Raw genomic sequence first — 24,206 nt, forward strand, 5'->3', positions numbered from 1 at the left:
TATAGGACCCTTCAGGGGCTGAGGGGAAAGAGGAAGGCAACAATAAAGAACAGGCAGAGTGGGGAGGAAAAAGGAAGAGAAAGAAAGGGGGTGAAAGATGAAAAATGAGAGAGAAAGAAAAAGGAAAGAGAGGAGAGGGAGTGACTCTGAGTTGCCACAGTGGGCCACTTACACAACACTTTGCTGCCAACATCCCCCAGGAAACCCCACTCCTCCCCCAGCCCCCGGGGGGAAGGAAGCAGTGGTAAGAAATGAAGGGAGGGAGAGTCGAGGAGCATGTCATCATCCTCATCCTCCTCTTTTTGGGGTGAAAACAACAGCTGCCACCACCTCCTTGACTGTTCTGTCTCTAGCTGGAGCCCTTCATGGACGGGTCCAGCACAGTCAGATACACACCCACTTCGAAATGTTCTGGATCCGCTCTAGAGTGAGCTAGTTAAAGCTGTGGTGGCCAAGGGAGAGACATTTAACAACTGCTTCTGCTCCTGAGGGGGTGAAAGCTAGGGGATAGCTCCTCTTTTTTTATGAATGGTATTTGTTAAGCACTAAGTGCTAGACACTATACTAAACACTGGGGGCGGATACAAGCTAATCAGTTTGGACACAGTCCCTATCCCACAGTCTTAATACCCATTTTACAGATGAGGAAACTACAGCTCAGAGAAGTTAAGGTCACATGGCAGGCAAGTGGCAGAATCCAGGTGCTTCTGACTCGCAGGCCTGGACTCTATCTACTAGGCCACACTGCTTCTTTGCTCTTATCTTCCTCTCTCCTGCCATACCACTGCCACCACCGCTCCCTGACTGTTGGGTCTTAGCCAAAACAAGGCCCTAGCAGGTCCCGCCCTAGGTCTTGCAGGTGACTGGAGGAAACATAGGACCCGCTTGATGTATGCTCCCCTAAAGTTCAGGCCGAATTTCGTACATATCAGAGCCTCTAGGGAAAATGAGGAAATGAAAATAAGCCACAATTAAAATTAAAAAGCAAGACTTGAATACGCTGTTTGGGAAGGAAAATTGTAGTAGTGGCCCCAAATCACTTCTGGAACAAAGCCTGAGGTATGAAAAGCCCAGTAAAGAAAACGGTCTATTTGGAAACCTTTCAGATTCTAGGTCAAGAACAGAGCCCCATGGAAGAACAGACTTCCCATTTTAAAAAACTGATAATAGGAACTAATTAATACCAATGGAGTCCAGTAAAAGTACTACAGAAAATGGGTTTGAGATGGTCAAATGGAAGACACAGTCTCCTGGGGCATTATACTGAGGAACAAAGCAAATGGGAATTTCTCTCAGGTGGATGAATGGGAAGTAACAAAACCAATGTAGCTTTACAAAAGGACCGCTAAAGAAAAATATATCTGAAACCAACGTTGAACCAAAGGAACCAAGTTAAAGGTTGTAGAGGAATGACCTCAAAAGTATAAAAATAACAGGAGAGAGAATATGAGACAAATGTGGGTAGCAATCCTTTCTCAAATGGCAAGGGTGTTATTCAGAAATAGCCCTCAAGTACTTATGATAACTGATTCAAACAATAGGTGGGTCTGCATAAAAGAAAACCAAGAACACCTGGAGGCCAAATAAGTAAATGAACCATGTTTCACCCTTGAATACAAGCTATCTGGTTGGAATTTACTTTTCAAAATTGAAATGAATTTGAAATTCTATGCCACTTTGAATTCTGTAAGGTTATTTTTTTTTTTCAAACTGGCCATTTGCCTCATCAACGAACACTGTCCAGCTTTCACTTCAATCCCCACAGAGTGTTCCTATCCCCACTATCTCCAAAAGGGGAGTGAGTATGTGTGTGTGGGCTGGGGGAGAAGAGACAGACACACTGATAACAAAATGGGAAAATGCTTATACAAAGTGCAACTTTCCTGGCACTGACAGGCTACCTGCTTGCTGATATATTTTGACTCTGCCTACTCAGCTGAGGGCATAGGCCAGGTCTCTATTCTATCATGGGCAGCACTAAATATACCGAAAGCTCAACAAATAAGCATTCCCCATAGCCGCAGATTCTTAATAGCTTGTGAGCTGGGAAAATGTTCTCGCTTTTTAACTTCATAGGGGAAGGCCAGGGAAACTTATTTTGACTTTATATAAAATAAACTTAAGGAGACTAAGATTATGTCTACAGGTTTGCAGCTTCCCTAAAGGACTATTAGCTGAGAACAAGAATTTATGAGCATAGAGACCCTAAGTATAAAGGAAGAACCCAAGAGATACACTATATCTGACTAATCCTTCCCCCGCCCCTTTGTCTGGATGCACTTGGACGAAACTGCTGTTCTTTCCTAGCAGCTATGGTTGCTTCATAGAGAAGCGTTAAATGACAATGAGATTCCACAAGACGGAAAGCAAACATCTGAGCAAAACTAACGTGAAACTGACACATGGAAATACTTGGAAAGAAGTGAAGGCTGAAGGTGACAAAGTGGGTTGCATGAAAATGAGGAGCAGCAAAGATGTGCTAAAATAGAGACAGGAATTAGACTCCAAGGGGAAAAGTTAGGTCACAAATGAAAAGTAGGCAGGGGGAGTCAGGCAGATTTGTTCTACTAGGGTTGTGAAATTTAGCTAAAGTGAAGGCACTTCAAAGACTAGTGGAAGACAACTCAAAAACCATGACAGGAAACACCCCGCCTCACCCCGTCCCCAGGCTGACCACACTGCCCTGCTGGGGAGCACCAGGAACAAGTCTCTCCCCTCCCCTCTGCTTATGGCACCATATGACAATTTTTTTTTAATAGCATTTATTAAGCGCTTACTATGTGCAGAGCACTGTTCTAAGCACTGAGCACTGCTCTAAGCGCTGGACAATGTTGAGATTGCAACAACAGCAGAAGAGTTCAAAGAGATCTCATTTACTGTTTGTTCACTTCCAATTGTGGACAATGATCAGGTGCTCACAGTAACTTTCTTAAAATTCAGTAGACGGACTTAAAGAGGTTTGACCGTCCTGAACGCAACCAAATGCTCTACAAATACAAGTTTTCTCCAACCATCTGAATAATGTTTTCCAAGCTTAATGAAGAATTAGGCTTCCCAAACTTGGTTGTCTTTAAACTTCCTTTGAGGATGCCCACCTCCACTCCACTAGGAGGAGAGGTCCACTCCACTAGAAGGAGAGTGCTCCATTTCCCATTCTGGAGAGAGAAATATCTGCTCTGCTGTTTTGTGCAGGGAAAACCAGAAGGGATAGGCAGGGAAAAAAGAGGGACCTGTAGGATACAGCGTTAGAAGATGAGAATGCCGAGACCCAGACCTATTGGCTAGGTGCTGAGGGAGAAAATGTTTACCTGGGGAGAAGAATGAGCCAACAAGCTGACCTGATCCCAAACCAAACAGCTGCTCAGAGCAATGTGCTCTCAATAACAACCCTGCTTAGACTCCACAAGAACCAACTCGGGCCATGGTGTCCAACTTGTACATCACTCACTACATGAGGAAGTCAGATGTCCCTGCTTTCCATTTTCCCCTCTAATTTAGGATTAATGGTGAAATCTCATTAATTTGGACTCCATGATTTCAAAATTCACAATAATTGGGACTCCTGTTAGGGTTACCTGAAAGTTAAACTAAGAATGAGAGAGAAGGGCTGACAGGAGGGAAAAGAGGGAGACAAAAAAGAGAAGAGCAGCAAAGTTGAGAGAAGGGAGACTCTGGAGAAAAAAGGGTGGCTTGGGTGGAAGAGGTTGATAAGGAGGAAGTCTTGCTCTCGCTGTCTTTAAGCCCCACAACACTTATGTCCATATCCATAACTTATTTATTTAATGTCTGTCCTCACCACTAGACTGTGAGTTCACCGTGGGCAGGGAATATGTCTACCAACTCTGTTGTACTGTACTCTCCCAAGTGCTTAGTACAGTGCTCTGCAAATGGTAAGTGCTCAATAAATACCATTGATTGATTGATTTAAGGGTCTGTAGCAGCGTTGCGACTCGACTCATATACTTTCAACCCTGGGGAACAAGCCATGTATGCAAATCAAACCTGCCCTGGCTCCTCAGCAAGGGGGCACAGAGGCTCTCTAACGGACTTCCCCAGGTTTGCACCCATATTGACTGCGCTGAGAGGTCCTCCCCAGGCTCTGAGTTGAGTGGAGAACCAATGTCCTGTCTGCGTTCCCTGTCCTTCCCACCTCCAAGCTGCTGCTGCTGCTGCAGCTGAGACCTATAAAACTGGAACCCAAACATCTAAAGACATCTTGTGGAGGGAGAGACTGACCACACTCAGTAATCAGGGTGGGGTGGGATCGCCACCAACAAGAAGGCTGGGGAGGAAGAGAAGGAAGCAGCTGCTCCTCAAGTCTACACCTTCAGAGGACTGTTCAAACTTCTTATTAATGCTGCAAACTTTTGCATAACATGGTGTATTTGGTGACTAGATAATCACAAACTTGTAAACTACCCAAGTTCTAACAAAATACCAATATCTTTGGGGGTTCTGCTCCCACAGTTTGAGAAACACCAGGCAGGATTGTCAGGGGCAAGACAAATTCAATCTCTGTACTCTACTCCTTGAACTTTGGCAAATTCAATGCTAATTAACAGGAGGAGTTCCCCTTCAGACAAAGTCCAAATGAAGTCAGCACGGTGCTGGGACTTTCAATCACCGCCTTAGTTACATTTGGAAAGATCTTTCTAAGAGTAAAACTTTTTGGATGACATCACCACTCCCCACATTTACCTTAAGCATTAACTGTTATAAGCGCTTAGTACAGTGCCCTGCACATAGTAAGCGCTCAATAAATACGACTGAATGAATGTTAAACAAAGAGAACATAAAACAGTCACTTAACAGTGTCCAATTAAAGATGTCAGGGGTTGTGTTGTCTGAACTATTAAAAGAAAAGGAAAGCCGTCAGATTTTCGTTTTCAGCCCGATTGCCAATTTCAAATTTAATGGCTCTCCTGTTGACATGCAACAGGACTTAGGCTCTTAACCTCTTCCTACTGCAAGTTTCCAGCTTGAGATAATGAGTTTTAATGACCAGGAAAGGAACTTGAATGCTTAGCTCCTTCTTATGATTCACAGAGCTGTAGTAAAGCAAACAGAGGTAATCTCATACAAATATCACTTTGTACCATTCTGTAAAAAGTGGAGAGCCTCTGGTGTTAGCCTTGGAAATGCCAGCTAAAACTAAGTTTTCAAATGCTTGCTTTTTCCCACATTCACAAAAACTATCGTTTCTTTCCTAATTGTTTTTAACAGTCTTGTTTAGAAGACTAGAGCTTCCTTGAAGGAATTGCTTAACAACAAAATCCTTCAGGACACCCTTCACTGACCAATCACAACATTTTACCAAGAATTCTTAAGGAAGTCCTTTTAAAATATTTAAGTACTTTATTTCACTATTTCCCAATATCCTCCTATGGTATCCTTGCTCCCATTTTAATATCCCTAAGTACACATTTAATTTCAAAATGGAATGTTCAATTGTATTTCTCAGAAAAAGTCAGAGATGTTTACAGAAGTAGGTAACAAATCTTTACTATTGTGGCTGCGTGTATATTTCTATGCATGGGCCAAAGTGACAACATACTACAATATTGAAACTGCTGAGAATTTATGTCCTAATTCCCTAAAACATTTGACAAGTTGATCTTAAACTCCAATTTTTCTGTTTCTATTCCTTGGCCAAGGGGAAAGAGTTCAGGTCTGGGGGTCAGGAGAGACCCAGGTTCCAACTGGCCTGCTGTGTGACTCTTAGCAAGTCACTTAATTTCTCTGGTCCTCAGTTCCCTCATCTGTGGAACGGGATAAGAGCTATTATGGGACGCCCTTGCGGGATAGGGACGGTGCCCAATCTCGTACCTTGCAGCTACCCCAGCACCTAGCTCATTGCTAGGCACATAGTAAGTGCTTAATAAATGCCCTCATCCTCATCATTAGCCTGGTACAAGATTCAAATTGGTCACTAAGAAAGTTCCTGGTAAGTGAATTGCCCTGTTTATCACATTCATTTTAAGTAAGCCTTTTGCACAAGTCTTGTGAAAACAGAAGGAAGAGGCGGCTTGTACTACATATCACCAGTACTAAAAACATTTCCAGAGCTGCTTAAGTGCACGCCTGGCAGCAAAAAAACACCATAAAGAAAACTGTCACTTACTGCCTCCAGCTGCTTCTTCTTTTGCACTAGCAACTCCAACATCAGGTTGACGTTGGCCAAGTCAAGGTTATCTTGGTCGGTTCCCAATAAATCTTGAAATATCTGCCACCTGTGGCCATTCTGAAATAGAGGAAGAGAACACAGGAAGAAAGAGGAATACAAACTCCTGGCCACAAACTCAATCTGGAGATATGTGATACATTTGGGGAATTACAACATCCCATAACCATGTTTACTACAAAGGCTTCAAAAATCCTCTCCAGAAGGTGGTTCCCTCCTCCCTTTTGTTGGAGTTTTTTGTTTTTTCCCCAATCCTCCCCTTCAAGAAGTTGTTCCTTTACTTCCTTTCACACGTCCCTCCCATTTCCTTCCTTATCCAACTGTGATTCCAGGCAAAAAAAGAAAGAAAAAACTCTTCAACTGGTCACCTTTGTTCCCAAAGAAGGTAGAGGCTTCCTACTCACATTTCTAATTACACTGAAATAAGCGTGACTGCAGGGGCTGGATCACGGAAGAAGAGTACATTTAATGCTATCTATAGCTGTGTCAAGGAGTCCATACTTTAATAAAAACTGCCTTTGTCTTCTGCTAAGCTCATCAAGAAAATTTAGCTGCTGATGGGCCAAATAACTGAACTTTAATATTTTCTACAAGAAACATGTTTCCATTTGGGATAATCCAGTTTTCAAATTAGAAAAAGATTGTCAGAATTGGACCAACAACAGAACTGAGTTTTAAAAAGAGCAAAAAAACCCATAAAAATTGCCCTGCTGTTTCACCATTCCAATACAGCTCCACCACAGAAATGAAAACAGCCATGAGTCGATTCTACAAAATGGTTAATAGTTGATCTAAAAGACCCATGAACCCCGCTATGCTATTTGCAAAACAACTGCAGATTTTGTGGGCCTGGTGACCTCATGTCAGTCTCCCTCTCCTGCCGCAGGAATCTACAGATAGGGATTGTGCGGTGGAAATGGCAGCCTGGGTTCCAAGAGACACTGCCATCCTGCCAGCCCACAACCTAGGCCCTTACTTCACCACACAAACACGAGTCTTTTCTGTGCCGTTGTCAGCATTCTGCCCATCAATGATGAAGGGGCAATGGTGAGTCACTCCCAGTCTCAGGCTGGACTGGATAGAAAATTTAACAGAAATTCCTTCAATCTTGAATCCGCTGTGTTTTATTCCAAAGGAATATTTTCCAATAACTGAAATATTCTGAAATGCGTTGGACTCCAAAAATGAAGATGTGAAAATGAAGTGCACAGTTTGTCATGGAAGAAATTTTGCACATGGTTTTGAACTGTCCCAAATAAAGCTTTCTTTGGGCAAAAATCGTCTATTTTGCAGGATCCAGGAATTTTTCATTTAAGGACATTTTAGAATGACAATCCCAATTATTCTGAGATGACTAGGCTAAGAAAAAAAAAATAAGTCCTACTCCCGAAAAGGAGGAAGAAACAATAAAAACGACAGCTACATAAGAAATGGAATGAGACAAACATAAACTAAGCAGCTTCTTGCAGAGCTGTTTATAGATGCATATGTCTGCAATAATCAAGGATGCTGCTGATGGTGAAATTATTATTTTTCAAACGTACATTATTCATCCTTCAATTTCAGACCCAGAAATCTCCCCAACAAACTGTCACCTCAGGAGAACTGTGCAATGGTCCCCCGCAGGGTGGAGGAAGAATTTAGCACAAGAAAGGGCAAGGTGGGCTACAAGGGCAAATCTGCCTGCCAGCTGATGCTATGACAATTGTGAAAAATCCACCGGCAATAACTGCATATGAAAGGACTTGTATCACGTTTATAAAGGTAAGTTGGTATGGAGAAGGCAAGACAAAAATTTTGATCGGTACTGTGAATTCCAGACATTTTATTTGTGGTTCTCAGCAGCATATTAAAACTCAAGTCGCCCTTCAGCCCAATTGCTCAGCCTTGTCTCCAGCTAAGATCCTGCTCCGAGATGAAGCAAAATGATTGGAAAATAGGTGTCAATCACCTGTCAACAGGGCTGCATTATTCCCTGTTCCAAGGGGCCAACATTCCAATATTAGATCAAGCAGTTGGGTGTATTTGGTAAGTTCCCTTTGGCCCTTCAGACTAAAAGTTGTGGCCACCCAATTTGACTAGAATTTCTTTAAGAAAACAAACAACAACAACAAAAAAACCCCAACCTTGTCCATTCCTCAAGGTTTCCTACATTCTGTTGTACTGTACTCTCTCAAGTGGTTAGTCCAGTGCTCTATGGCCAATGAACACTCAGAAAATACCTCAGAATCGACTGATTTCTGTCTCCCTCCCATCCCTAGCCTAACCTCACCTAAATATTGTTCTTCAACAGCTGCCACCTTTCTGAAGCTGGTCTCAGTGAGGGACTAGAGTAAAACAAGGCCCCTTAATTCTATGTATTACAAATGAAGCTGTCTTCTACCCATTCTGGAGCTTAAGCACTATTAGAGAACCTACCTAATTAAGGAGAAATAACCCACTTCAGCAATCAAACTAGTTTATAGAATAAATTAGTGAAATATAGTAAAAAAAATTTGAAACATACGGTGCTACTCACTGAGTGGTCCAACTTGAACCTCTTTTCCTCAAATCTCTGCTTCTGTTTGAGGATGAGCTCATTTACTAGGGAGAAGAGAGGAAGAACAAATGTGTTACTTAAGTTTCTGGTACAAGTATCTACTTCAGCACTTTTGTATATATGGGGGGATTTTCGCTATATAAGCACAAAAATACAAAGTCATACAAGGCAGAATCTCCATCCATTTCCTTCTGATAAAGTAGGCCTTCCCCAGCATTAACAGAAGGAACATTCTTCAAAATAAACAATGTTTTTGCTAACCAAGCACTAATGTTGTCAGCCCCATACCACTTTAGACACTGTTGAAACCTATCAGACCAGTAGCGGTCTGAATTAAATTCAGCATTCCGAGTTTTTTCTCACATCTCCCCACAGCCCTCAAAAGGCATTCAGGAAGCCGCCCAGCTTAATTATTTGCCGAACAACTGACAAACTTATTCTCACAAAGTCAACCCACAAAAGTTCACTGTGAATTCTAATTGGAACAAGATGACATCTTCTTGGCAATGTTCATTTATAATTTAGAGAGGAAGGAAGAAGGAAAAAGGCAGTTCTGGGGCCATGCAGCTCCATCATCATCATCATCAATCGTATTTATTGAGCGCTTACTGTGTGCAGAGCACTGTACTAAGCGCTTGGGAAGTACAAGTTGGCAACATATAGAGACAGTCCCTACCCAACAGCTCCATTAAAATAGAGGCCTCCTGAGCAGCGGTGAGATCCTCCCAAGAGAGGAAAAGATACCCAGTGGAATAAACTGGCTGAACCAGTGAGGAGAAACTTGCACTAGCGCATCAAGGCAAAGCCCAATGGTATGATCGATATCCTGATCAAACAGAACACACACAATACAGTCAGGGCTTCCGTAATCATTCTCCCTTAATAATAATAATGATACTTGTTAAGCACTTACTATGTACCAGGCACTTACTAAGTTCTGGGGTAGATACAAGCAAATCGGGTTGGGCACAGCCCCTGCCCCAGGTGGGGCTCACAGTCTCAATCCCCATTTTACAGATGAGGTAAATGAGGCACAGAGAAGTAAAGTGATTTGCCCCAGGTCACAGAGCAGACAAGCATCCCAAAGAGAAGAATCCTCAGAGAACATCTGGCCACGGCCAACGGCTGCAATCCTCGCGACTTGCTCTTTCACTTGCGGGTTGTGGGGGGGTGAGTTAAGGCAGTCAGTTTCTGGGCATAGAGACCAGCCTCTCCATGACAAAGAGCGAAGAGAGCATCCTCAGAGAGAGGATGCTGACAAGCCACAGACTCTCATTCCCACTAGGCTGACCTTCTATACTTGGGGTGGCCAAGCCTCCTGAACTGAAGAGTGGTAGATTAAGAAAAATCCCTTTAACTAAAATGGTGAGCAGGCCTTCTGGTGGAGAAGAGGGAGGGGTGGCGGCGAGTGGCAGTAACAACCAAGAGGAAGCCAGGGCAGACAGAAGCTGAAGCCAGGCACCACGCTCCACCTCGGACTGGACCCCTGTGGGCGAAGATGCTGCTGAGGCCACGAGGGCCTGAAATGAGGCACACTTGAGCCCAGCATCATGGCTACCACCATGGAGATGAACAAATAGTGGCCCTTACTAGCGCAAGCTACCCAATAAATGAAGAGGCACTACACTCATCTCATGAGTCACAGCTTGGACAACCCAGCTACACAAAGTTGTCTTAACCGGGGCTCAGGAGAGGCTCCAGCCACACTCAGAGTGAAAGGAAAGGGGAGGGAAATGGGTTAGTGTGGATGTTTGAAAGTTAGGTTTTTTTCCCCTGAGTTGCTTTCTTTGCTAGACTGTAAGTTCTTTATGGGCAAGGGCTGTCTTCAGTTTATGTATCCTTTCAAAACCCCTAGTTTACTATTTACGAAGTGGCCACTCAGGGAATAAGTAGCCACTCAAGGGAATACTACTGAAAGATAACAGTGAGATAGTACAGTGCTCTGCACACAGTAAGCACTCAATAAATACGATTGATTGATTGATTGATTGATAAGCTAGCCATTAAGCTTTTCTTTCTATGGGTGTCCAGGGCTGCTCTCCTTCTTCCTCTCCTCCTCAACCTTTTCTCCCTGATCTTCTCCCAGTGCAGAAACCTGGAAGAAAAATCAGTTCAGTTCAGGAACGATTTCCTGGAACGAGATGCCCAGAAAATATGAACTTTTGGGAGTATTCCAGCCAAACTGGGGCATGAGAAGCAGCGTGGCTTAGTGGAAAGAGCACGGGCTTTGGAATCAGAGGTCATGGGTTCAAATCCTGGCTCTGCCAGGTGTCAGCTGTGTAACTTTGGGCAAGTCACTTAACTTCTCTGGGCCTCAGTTACCTCATCTGTAAAATGAGGATGAAGACTGTGAGCCCCTCGTGGGACAACCTGATCACCTTGTAATCCCCAGCGCTTAGAACAGTGCTTCGCACATAGTAAGCGCTTAATAAATGCCATCATTATTATTATATAACCACCCCGCTCATAGCATAACATTCAACACTCCAAAGTTACTTAAGTTAACTTCTTCCAGCTATGCACTTGTTCATTAAGCCCAGTCATGCACAATATAAATTCCTCTGTACTAAACCACTGTTTAAACCTTTACAAAATTCACTCATTTATACGTAACTGTTCCTCCGATTATACAACTGGGCTACAACGCAATTAAAGAACAACCACGAGTCTGTTCTGGGAAGAACATAATCATCAAGTTGGCAGAAATGCATTTGCTGTAGGAAGAAATAACTGTGCTCGTGTACATGGCACTGGTCAGATGTGATGCTGCTATGCCTCCCAGCCACTCACTCCCTCAGCCATACTGGACTGGACTGTCCAGTACTTGGTCTTCTTTCAATGTTTCTGGATTTAAAACAGTAAAATAACAATAAGTGGCATTGGTGTGAGCATTTTGTTAGCGACGGATACAAAGAAACATGTGTAATTGTGATCTCTGAATCACTTACCCCAACCCATTAATTTCCATTGACTCAGTGACTGCTAGAATTTGATTTTCCCATAACATGAGGTTCTTCAAAAACACAACCCCCACATTAGACCAGAAATTGCTGTCTATTTAATTTATATGTTTAAATAATGTGTAATGATCCAAGACTTTAATCAAGGAAATAAGGCAAGAATGAAGCCCAAGCAGGAGAAAATAAATAGTAAAGACGGACTCTCTGGAGAGTATAACTATTAACCAAAATGAAACATATAAATAGTTTACTAGAAAAAAATTTAGTGGATCTAGTTAGAAAAACACGATTAACGTGTCGCAGGGTACTGGGTTGTCCATAATGTGCCTGTAGAACAACTTTTTTTTTTTTTTTAGAGAGTCCACTGTTCATATCATCAAAACTAGCTGGGGCTTGCCCTGCCAGGGGTAGAACTATGATGCACCAACAACCTGGCGAACATTAAACTTAGAGGCCATTCTGAGGATACAGTCATATATGCCCCAAAACTGTCAAGGGAGAAAGGGCCAATGAGGTCAACTCAAACACTCAAGTGGGTAGAGAGATTCTTCTTGAATGGTCTACACCCTCCTTGTTCTCTCTAAGTAAGAGCACTGGGAATACAAAGTCCCACAGCCTGCACCGTCAATCAGCAATGGCCAGCTTCAGAGTGAAGGAGATCAAGAAAATGACTGTGGAAAAATTCATTTGAAGGGCAAAAAAATGCTTTCCAAATGCTACTTATTTTAAAGAGGCTTTCTTCTAACAATGTGTAATACACTGTTATTTCGACTACCCTGTCTTAGCCCAAATCATTTCTCTATCTGCTTTCTGTTTTCCCTTTCTGGCTCCATTTTTCTCCTCTGCTGGCTGGTCTTTTCTGACCCTGTACCCTTGTCACTCAGTCTCTGGTTACGACTCTTTTTGTCTCTGTCCCAGCTTGGGGTCTCTGAATTTACAAGCCTGTGTGTGAATGCCTGTGAGGGATCTGGATTTGTATCAATATTTAGAACGGTGCTCAGTGCTTAGAACAGTGCTCAGCACATAGAAGGCACTTAACAAATACCAATATTATTATATATGGTGAGTGTGTTTGGGAAGAACAGATAAACATGTGTTGGTTTCAGGGTGTAAGGCAGAGAAAATAAAACAGAAGCCACTGGGTCACAAGGACGTCTGCTGGCAGAGTCTGATTGTGACAATTTACAGGTTGGTATTGGAGGCGGAGTGGAAGTCAATGGGCTTGCAGAGAAATAGGAAACATACTTTCAGCACCGGCTCCCTGGGAACTACATCTCCCAGTCGACAAAGGATCATCTGAAGGTGACAATCAACCAAACTGGACTGAGCCTCTTAAATTCCCTCTCCTTTTGTGTCTAAAGTTGGAGTGTGTGGGAAATGTCTGCAAGTACCATGAACTTATTTCAGGTCCCTTCCCCATGAACTTGCGAGACCAACACTCACTAAATGCTGATCGGACAGTCATTGTCAACTTGGGCTTGGAATTATCATCCAAGACATGTTAAAGAGCTCAGAGTCCAACAGACTGACATCCCTGGCATCAAAGGATACAGAAGAATTTAGGAGAGCAATGAGACAAGACATTACACATCTTCAGAGTGACTTGGCTTAGGTCCTATCGGCCCAGGAATCAGGATGGGCCTGCTTTATACAGGTTGTGACTCATTCTAGCTAAAAGGCCCAGGGAAGACAGAACACCATAGCTTCTAGCTCAAGTTCTATTTCCTCAGACTCCCACAGAATGAAATACATGGCTTCCTAGAACTCTGAAACCTGAGAGGGGGGGAAAGAGACAGATAGACAGACGAACAGACACAGGCCTCACCAGCCAATTAGAAAGGTAGGCCCAGGCAACTCAGACCGTAACCCCAAGTTGGCTTTGGCATATGTCAAAGCCCAATTTATTACTTCTTTTCACGTGGGGTTTCAAGGCTTTGACGAACAGGACTCCGAACCTTAAATGTGTCAAGAGGGTCCACTCATCTCCGCGATGATTTTGGTGAGACGATTTCATTTCAACGCTTACTGGGCCTAGTCTTCTCTCAGGGATTCAATAAAACTCTTCTCTAACACTTGCTTTTGCCGCTCTGGTTTCTTTTTTTCCCCAAACACTAACCTTGCATTGATCTGTGCTCTTAATTCCGTGACTAAAGCTCTCCAGACTCAACAGTTTGCTTCCATTCTTATTGACGCAGGAACCGGATTGTATTTAATATAACAACATTTTAATGATTTTACAGTTTTGGAAGAGGCAAGGAAGCTGAGAATATTTACTTATGAAATGGTTTATGGCTAATGTGACCTTATAATTTTGTGCTTATGAAGTGAAAAACAACATCCAGAGAGGAAAACTATTGGAATTAAATGCCTGAGAAAAGTAAACTTCATAATCCAAATTTGTTTTCTGTTTTGTCAATTCCTTATAGTTTCCTTATTCCTTCTGTCTTACTGTGATACACTCTGAAATTGTAAAGCCCAGGTAAGTTACGTGACCAATTCTAATTAAGTACAAATCTAATCCCCAGGTTAAAATCATTCCAGAAACAATGACCCTTCTCTAGAATTCTACCTTCAAACTATCGGGCTCTCTCAGCAATAAGGAAAGAAAGCGCATTCTACAGCTGAGTTGGAATTAAGCAGTTGGCCACTTTCTGCAAATCTGAACACAGGGCAGTGGCCAGGCAAGTAGGAGGGCCCATGGACCTGGGGTGATCAGACCTCGCCCTTCCGAGGCAGAACAGAAGAGGTTACTTCTCCAGGACCTGAAGCAAATAAATCCAAGCTGCAGGCATGGGGGTGGGAGCAACTTGAAATAGCCCCATCAGGGCCCGGAGGGAGCCCGCGTGACCTCAATCTTGCGACAGCAGCCCTCCGCTCTGGGGCCGGGCCCAGTCAAGGGGAGGTTAGCTCAAACCAGGAATCGGCTGGAAATGATGATCAGAGCTCAGGGCAGGGGTTGAGATGCATGCCTCATGGAGAACCTCACAATGCAGCCGACTAGGGGAGCTGGGCTGGTTAGCCTACTTTCTTTACTGGCAAATGCTTGAGTCCCATGCCAGAAGGAAAACACACACACAATTTAAGGTAAGGGCTTTGATTTGAGTAGAGTGGGATTTTTTTTTTGACCCTTTTCTTTCTCCTTATGCTTGGTCTGTAGAGGAAGACTTCTGAAAGGTTTAATCAAAGACTGTCCCAAGCAGAGAAAACCTCTACAGAGCACGATAAAGGGGGTGAGAAAAATGTGGCCAAGGAGTGAAAAATGAATTGAGATACAAGTGCACAGTGGCAAGAGTTATGTAGAGATCCGAAAGGGACTTAAGTTTAGCACACAGCAAAGATGAAACCCACTGAAGGATACATTATTTACATTATATTAATGTCTGTCAACCTCCGGACTGGATGCTCAGTGTGGACAGGGAACATACCAACTCTGCTGCATGTACTTTCCCAAGCGCTTAGTACAATGCTCTGCATGCAATAAGTGCTCAATAAATACTGCTGATGAAGAGGAGGAGGCAGGAACTGAGAAGGGGTCAACACAGTCATTGACAATGTGGAGAAAGAGGGGCAAGGAGGAAGAAGGCTACACGAAGAAGATCCACACTATTTAAAACCAATCACGCTTCTAGATGAGGAAAACCAAGCTGTTTGGCAGCAAATATGTGTAAAGAAACAGAGTCCCTCAGAAGCACAACTCCACCTGGACCAAAATGCTGAGAGACTATCCTCCCGAACCAATCCCCAGGAAGGCACATCTCCGCTTCAGCCGGGGGCCCTATCAGCATCCAATGGTGTCCAGGTTTCAGGTCTCTTACCTATGCCCCTGTTTTTCTAAAGGTGATTTCTGTAGAATAAGAGGTGTTTAAAGGGTGGTTTACCAGATGCTGACTCACACCCCTGGAGTCTGGAGAGAAAAGAGCTGGGCTACAGAGGCCCAGGCTACATAGGCCTTGCGAGCCCAGCAGTTAAAAACACCATCATGTCCACAACCAGACCCATTTAAGTCATACTGACCATTTGCACGTAAATGCCACAGGACAACACTGCAGCAAAACAGCTCTTCTGTCATAACTGCAGGTCCAAGCAAGCTTGTTTTGTGACCATAAAGAAAATTATATGGACTCACCTAAGAAGTTGGGGTACAGGTGGTCAATGTTGTCCACAACGTAGTTACACTTGGGGCACCTGTTATTGTCTTCAAGGCTCTGGTGAATACACTTGTAACTGTTAATAGAAAAAACAAGTTTTTTTAAAAAATACCTCAAACCAATATTAAAAATGGTAAACAACTATCACTCTTAGGGACATCGGACTGTTCAATTTAAATTGAATCATTTTTATATTTAGCAGGTCAAAAACACTATAGAAAGTGCTGCAGGAAAGATACAAGCTGAAAAGAGAATGAGATGCATCATACAATTCTACTCATTCTGCAGATGATCTCACTTACCTGAGAATAAACTGGGTGAACAAAGGCAAAGATCCCAATTACGAATAACAATATTTCTACAAAACACATATTTCAGCTAATAAATATTCATTCTCCTGAAGAAAAAGATAGAAGCCACTCTGGTGTTAGGTGAGGTATGGGATTTATGAAAAGGTGAGCTTCAAAGGGCATCTCTTTTCTTCCATATACAAATAGCCGTGCTAGTCGTTTAGCTCAGGGACGCAAGCAAACTGGTAGGTGGAGGCAGGAGAATCATCAATCGTATTTATTGAGCGCTTACTATGTGCAGAGCACTGTACTAAGTGCTTGGGAAGTACAAATTGGCAACATATAGAGACAGTCCCTACCCAACAGTGGGCTCACAGTCTAAAAGAATGGGGAAGAATCAGCAGCAGGGGCACTGGGGAGAATTTCTAGGGTCACCATTTGCTACTCCTGATCTGGCAAGAACAGCAAATGCAATCAGTCCGTCAATCGTAGGTACTGACTGCCTACTGTGTTCTCTTTCCAGCTTGTGTTCAAGGTTCCCAATGACGGATCCGACAGACAGACAAACATACATACACCAACGAAAAAAAAAAACATATGTACAACTAGGGACCATAAGGTTTGGGGAGTTTGTACCTCTGAGCTATTGAGTGGTTTTATGAAAGTTATTTTTAACAATCCTAGATCTATATGTTAATATATGCATAAATAAAGAACACTCTTCCGTTTGCTTCAAAGCACTTGCCATTCGTATGCTGGGCGACCTCAGGCATGTAACCTAACTTTTCTGTGCTGCAGTTTCTTCACCTGTAAAATGGGGCCTCACTAACTGTTCTCTCGCCCCTTTAGACTATGAGTACCATGTGAGACAGGGACTATGTCCAAACTGATTGTTTTGAATCTAGTCCAATGCTTACTAATGGACTTGGCTCATAGTAAGTGCTTAACAAATACCACAATTATCACTATTACTATTATTCTTATTTGACACCATCAAGAGTGAGATTTTACCTACGCGTGCGCATGTGCCTAAAAAAGTAAATGCATCAATCAACTGTACTTACTGAGCCCTTCTATGTGCACAGCACTGTACTAAGCCCTTGGGAGAGTACAATACAGCTGAATTAGCATAACAGTATGCTTCTGGCATAACTTAATGATATCATAAAATAAATTCTACAGCACAGCTTCTCATCTTCAAATAAAATGTACAAGTAAATGCTGCTGCAGCACTTTCCAGTCTTTGCACCTCATTTGTCAACTTCTTACTTCCAGGCAATACAATAATTACAAACTTCTTTTCATCAAAATGGGATTATTGAGACTATCCAGGGATTCAGAATGGCCTTGGCAACTATGGTAATTTTCAAGCGCTTAGAACAGAGCTTGGCACATAGTAAGTGCTTAACAAATACCATCATTATTATTATTCTTATTTGTGAACAACCAGTTGATTATTAAGTACTTACTATGTGCTGAGCATTGTACTACACGCTTAAGAGTGTACAATACAACGGAGTTGACAGACATGATCCTTGCCCACAAGAAGCTAAAAGTCTACAGGGGATTTACCTCATGGATTTAGAAAATGATTTACAACCATGTGCTGATTATTCCTCACATCAGCCCTGCTGAGATCAGCAATATCATCCATCCCCATTTGATAGGTGGGGAAACTATCACAGACAGGTTTAGTTATTTTCTCCAATGTGATTCCACTCGGTGTTAAAAGGATTTCCTGAAAGCCTCCACTTATTGGCAAAGGATCATAAATTGTTTTTGTTTTTTTTTAAAGTGAGCCCAGCAGGACAGGTGCTGATGCTCTGGCTCCTTTCTCCACTTCAGAAAAGTGTTCCCACAATAAGAAAGACAGATGTTCCCACAATAAGTGCACAGTTCAGGTGCTTAGAACAGTTCAGGCGCTTAGTCCCAGTGCTTAGAACAGTGCTTTGCACATAGTAAGCGCTTAATAATGCTGTTATTATTATTATTTTTATTCAGGGAAGTCACAAAACTTCAATGCTAAACTTTAACTGCTAAAAATATATCGGACAGATAACTGCTCTCCTCCACTTCAAAGCCTTATTGAAGGCATATCTCCTCCAAGAAGCCTTCCATGATTAAGTCCTCCTCTCCTCTTCTCCCATTTCCTTCTGCGCTGTCCTGACTTGCTCCCTTCATTCATCCTCCCTCCCATCCCCAAAGCATATATGCATTTATTTACGTATATTAATGTCTGTCTCCCCCTGTATACTGAGAACTCGTTGTGGACAAGGAATGTGTCTGTTTGTTGTCATATTGTACTCTCCCAAGCGCTTAATACAGTGCTTTGCACACAGTAAGCGCTCAATAAGAAGACTGAATGCATGAATACAGGTTTCCCACACACTTAACAGGTGGACATCAGGTCAACCAATAACACAGGGCCGATGGAGTCACAGAGCATCTAATCTGTGAACCTTCAACAAAAAGCAGCCAAGGCCCATCTAAAGAGAAGCAGAACCAAGTAGGTTGGCAGTCCAGAAGCCCATCCCGAAGGGGTCCAGGGACACTTTGCTCAGGTCAAAGTTGGATTGCTTTGGTCAGTCCAAAAAGAAGCCTCTCCCATTCAGCATCCAGAGAAAATAAAGCCACTACGCTATGGGAGGCTCAACAAATAGGGAGAGAGTTCACTAGTCAAACAAAAATTCAACTGGTTTCTACCTGTCTGCAAGGCTGTATCCCGCTTGCTTATTTGCACTGGTCTGTCTGAGGTCTCATCTCAAAACATCTCTGCTTCCTCCTGCTCTGTTTGCTAATTACACATAGGATTATCCACTAATCAACATTGATTTTTCTCTCCAGAGAGTAACGGCACAGGAGTCCGGGAACGGACGAGGGTGTGTGCCTATGCATATTAATAGAACAAAATAAGACCACTGATGCAGGCAGGCTGTAAGCAGAGCTGATGAGAAATTGAATCTTGGTGCTGCGGGAAAAATCTTAGGCGCCCAATGCTATCTCCCTTCTTCTAATTCTTCTTCCAAATCCACACTGCTGATAGACTACACTACTGCTTTACAAGGCAATTTTATTCACGCTATATTGGTGACAATCTGTGAATAGAACCATGTGAACAAACCCTTAAAAATACAGCGGCTGGATTATAAAGAGAAGTTCTTATTTCTGTTTCTCATATCATGTCATCTACTAGAATTTCTTCAGCATCCACCCATGGCTGGTACAGAGTTCCACATTAGACAAGGAAAGCTAAATACCACAGACAACAGCACCAGCCACCTGAAGAGTTTACGATCTAAAAATGGATGTCAGGAATGCTGACAAACACAGGATGACCCATGGGCATATTTATAACATTACAACCCACCTAAGAGTCCACATCAGGACAAGAGCACGAGCTAAACATAAACATCTATTTACGATATGCACAATGTGTCAAAGCAAACTGCTTTCCCGTCTAAAAGGTGGCAAGAAGCCGTAACAAATAACCATGTTGAGTTAGCAACCTACCGATTCCCGAACACTAGCAATTTTAAAATACCAGGCACAGAATTTACAGCTCCAGCCTAGAATTTGGCAGGCACAATTAGACATCCGAACCATTCACCTTCAAAATTAAAGCCATCAAATTATTCCTGCGGAGGAAGAACGATAATTTGACTACACCCAAGCACAGAGAATTAAACACATAAAACAGCACTGAAAATTACCATGGGCTCCAAAGGCCCAGTGCCTGGTAGAAGAAGAAATCCATTCCTGGCGAGTAAAACCTTTAATAAAAACTTGAAATACAGGAGTAAGAAGCAGACAGTGCTTCTTCAGGCTCCTGACATTTTAGCGCCCACAGAAAATCAACGCCGTTGATAAGAAGTATGGGACAAGATGGCGAAAACATCAGGGGACCTAAGCTTATTTTGCTGATTGTGACAAGGCATAACTATGGGATGTTTTATGTTAATTAAAGAAACAATCAAAGATGAACAAATTCAGTTGGAGATAAGGATGTAACCAACTTAGACACTATTACACTGAACAAAACCACCTTACCAGAAGCTGTGGCCACATTTCGTCATGTATGCTTCCTCGATCATGTCAAAACAGATGGGGCTGAAAGGAAATGAACACATGAAATAATCAGAGGTAAGTTTCTAGAAATCCAGATGAGCAATACTGTCCCTATATCAGCAAAATAAAGTTCGAAGGAACCATTATAAAACCACTAAAAGATTATTTTCTGTACACAAAGAGAAAAACCAAACAGTTGTACCTGAGTAAATGAAAGACCAAGGGATGACTCGGTAGTTTGCTATTTGAATTTTACTAAGGCCTGGGGAAATCTCATGTCCAATCATTAGAACCCAGAAAAAATGCCTACGCAAACCTTTCAACAGCTACGAATAGTCACAAAAGCTCAACCACTACAAAATCATTAGAGCAAGCCATTTTAAACATAAAGGCCTCTTACAAATTACATGCAAAAGGTTCATTTTTACCTTCCTCTCCCTGAAAAAGCAAAAACAAATCACCCACAGTTACGTCCCACTGCCGGAAACAGCAATTCCACCACAGCTTTACCTATCCAACTATTCTTCCTTCCTCACTTCTCTCCCTCTCCCCCCCTCCCACCTAAACACAGTTTCTTCTGTCATAGCGTCAACTGGCATCAAGACAACTGAAAGAAAATACTTCAGATATCTTCACCCTGTTGTCAAATACTAAATATGCCTACAATTGATCCCGCTGTCAATTACAGGTCACTTACAAGTAAAAGCCTGAACTACTCTATGCAGGAGTTTAAAAGTGCACCAGGATCACCAGACTAGGTAAGCAGAGATGGAACCATAAAGTCCCTAAGGAATAGCAAGCCTAACCATTGCTCTCAAACAGAAAGATGAAGAAAGAGTCAGAAATCGGGGCAAAATAATAATAATAATGGATATGGATTTGCTTATTTGTGCTTATTAGGTACCCTATACTGTGCTACGCACTGGGGTAGTCACAATCTCTAGCCCATATGAGGCTCAGCCTAAGGGGGAACGGAGTACAGATATTAGTTAATTTCTATCTTATTGATGAACAAATTGAGAACCAGAGAAGTAGAGGTCACTCAGTAGGCAAATGGCGGGGTCACAATAAGAATCCGGGTCTACTCACTCCCAGCCCTGTGTTCTTTTCACTAAGACATGCCAACCAAGACAAGAACGTGAAAATCACAGAATGGTATCTTGAAGGAAAAAAAAAAAGTCTACTTCCAATGAAATTGAATGGCTCAAAAAACGATTCCCCAATCAATCAATCAACCAATTGTATTCATTGAGCACTTACTGGTGTACAGCGCACTGTACTAAGCGCTTGGGAGAGTACAATATAATGGAGTTGGTAGACACATTTCCTGCCCACAAAGACCTTACAGCCTAGAAGGGGAGACAGACATTAAATCAGACTACAGACATGGACATAAGTGCTCTGGGGCTGAGGGTGGAGGGAATAAAGGATATAAATCCAAGCGCAAGGGCAACACAGAAGGGAGAGGGAATAGGGGAAATGAGGGCTTAGCCTCTGGGAGATGCAACTGTCCGTCAGACACAGAGGAGGAGTGAGCTCTAGGCCACAGGCAGGATGCGCGCTTAGTACAGTGCTCTGCACATAGTAAGCGCTCAATAAATACGATTGATGATGATGATGATGTGGGGGCGGCAGTGAGATGGATGACATCGAGGTACAGTGAGTAGGTTAGCATTAGAAGAAGCAAAGTAAATGTGCTGGGTTGAAGTAAGATACAGGCAAGGTGAGGTAGGAGGGAGCAAGATGACTGAGTGATTCACTATGCTAAGAAGTTTCTGTTTGATGCGGAGGTGAATGGGCTACCACTGGACATTCTTGAGGAGTGGGGAAACAGGGATTGAATGGTTTCACAGAACAATGATCCAGGCAAGCAGTGAAGTACGGACCGGAGTGGGGAGATTGGGGAGTTGTCTCCCCCTTTTAGACTGTTGTCTCCCCCTTTTAGACTGTGAGCCCACTGTTGGGTAGGGACTGTCTCTATGTGTTGCCAATTTGTACTTCCCAAGCGCTTAGTACAGTGCTCTGCACATAGTAAGCGCTCAATAAATATGATTGATGATGATGATGAGATGCAGGAGGCACGGAGGTCAGCAGGGAGGCTGATGCAGTAGGCAAGACAGCATAGATAAGTGCTTGGATGGAGAGAAAAGGGCAGAGGTTAGCAATGTTATGAAAATAGAATAGACAGAATTTGGTAGCAGACTAAAGATATGGATTGAATGAGAGAGATGAGTCGAGGATAATGCCGAGGTTATGGGCTTGTGAGACATGTGGGACAGTCTACGGTGGTGGAAAAGTCAGAGGGAGAGCGAGGTCTGTTTAATACCCAGACCCCTAACTGGACTTCAACCCCCTTTCAGTTGGGCCAGTATTTAGCCGCTGGTAAAACCACCTTTATATATTAAATCAATGGTATTTATAGAGTGCTTCACTGGGCGCAGACCACTGTACTGAACAACTGGGAAACTATAATACAACAGAGTTGTTAGATATGGTCCCTGCCCAATAGGAGCTTTTCGTTTCAAGGACAAAACAACATTTCAGAAAACTGTCACGATGTCCTCTCCAGGGCTTTTCTAAACAATGCTTAGATCGGCAGTGTGCCAGAGACCCCTGCCCAGACCAGCGACCCCCGCAGTGGGCACAAGTCAGGGCCCACACTGCCCACAACCCCAGTCAACTCAGGCAAGCTTGCCCGGGCCTGCCCACTAAGGGGAAAGGCTCACCAAGTGTGTTGCTCTGCATGTTAACCGTCGTGCATGTGTGATGCTGGGATCTGGCAGCCAACGATTCTCCTGACTCCTTCCCTACCTCCCCCAGCAGCCCTGGGCCTAGAGAACCTTACCTGATTCCTCAAGGGGCTGTTACTGATTTGGACCACTCTAGCTGTAAATATTTTTACGTGTCTCCCCCAGTAGAGTGAAAGCACCTTGTGGAGCTGAAAGGTGCCGCTTCATTAGTCTCTATTTCTCAGTACCTCACACAGTGCACTGCACCACATGGATGCTCAATAAATGCTGAGATTCAGGTAAGCCCTGACTTCTTTCTCCAGTGGAAAGGAAGGTACTGGTGGGGGGTTGCTCAGGGCCAGGACAGTTCCAACTTGAAGGACCAGGGCCTACTACCTCACAGGTGGACAGTAACCCTAGAGACCAGGACCTTCCCCATGTGAGATGGGCCAAGGTTTGGGAGAGATTCATTTAACTGGCCGAGCCACCTCTGAGCAATTAGCTACATTTGTCCACTTCCCAGCAGCCTTGGTTTCCAGACCCAGGGTGCACCCCATCAATCAATCAATCAATCAATCAATCGTATTTATTGAGCGCTTACTGTGTGCAGAGCACTGTACTTAAGCGCTTGGGAAGTACAAGTTGGCACTCCATCAGTGGAGTACTCAAATGTGACGCTGTCAGAGTTCTACTGCCTGTTGCAAGTAGGAGCCAAGCTGAAATCTCCAATGGCTCTAGATTACTCTCTTTAAGAGATTTAGTAAAATTGAATATTCAAGTAATCCACTATAAACACTTACTGTATTACAACCGCAAAATATCCGCATTTTAAACTACAGCACACTAGCCTCCATAGGCCAAAATATTTAAGCAAAAATACTTCCCAGAACTGGATGAAGCGTTCAGGCTTGGATCAATTTTTCTCGGCTGTATTCAGCAATTTTTGAAAGGTCTGGAGAATTACCAGCGAGATAAACCAAATTTGAACTGAATTCTGATTGGATTTGTTAGCTAAATTAGTAGCCCAGAAACAAAACAATACATTTCCTGTAGAAATGTGAAGCAGAAGACAGATTTTTTAAAAAAAATTCCAATAAAGCCTTTTTTTTTTTTTTTTTTTTTACAAAAGAAAGAGTGAAAAGAAGAAGCAAGAAATAAAACAGAACACATAATTGTGGTCTTTGTGAAGCACCAGCCCTGCTGCTTCCTTTCCAAATTTAGTCAGGGGGCAGGGGGCATTCTGGGCACACAGAGGCATACCACCGAGGCTCCCGAAATGCCTGCTTGGATGGCA

General features: G+C 43.0%; 1 protein-coding gene across 1 annotated transcript in view; it reads right to left on the reverse strand.

Annotated features, from left to right (window-relative positions):
* The window catches only part of COP1 (COP1 E3 ubiquitin ligase), a gene marked incomplete at its 5' end in the record, with an annotated part of 172,595 nt that overhangs the window by 135,053 nt on the left and 13,336 nt on the right, over positions 1-24,206 (reverse strand). Inside the window, 4 exons of the mRNA XM_038758162.1 lie at positions 6,122-6,241; positions 8,688-8,764; positions 15,807-15,904; positions 20,166-20,225. Of these exons, the coding sequence (XP_038614090.1) occupies positions 6,122-6,241; positions 8,688-8,764; positions 15,807-15,904; positions 20,166-20,225 (355 nt within the window). The remainder of the gene's footprint in view (positions 1-6,121; positions 6,242-8,687; positions 8,765-15,806; positions 15,905-20,165; positions 20,226-24,206) is intronic.

This window comes from Tachyglossus aculeatus, chromosome 16 (genome assembly GCF_015852505.1).
Source record: "Tachyglossus aculeatus isolate mTacAcu1 chromosome 16, mTacAcu1.pri, whole genome shotgun sequence".
Classification (NCBI taxonomy): domain Eukaryota; kingdom Metazoa; phylum Chordata; class Mammalia; order Monotremata; family Tachyglossidae; genus Tachyglossus; species Tachyglossus aculeatus.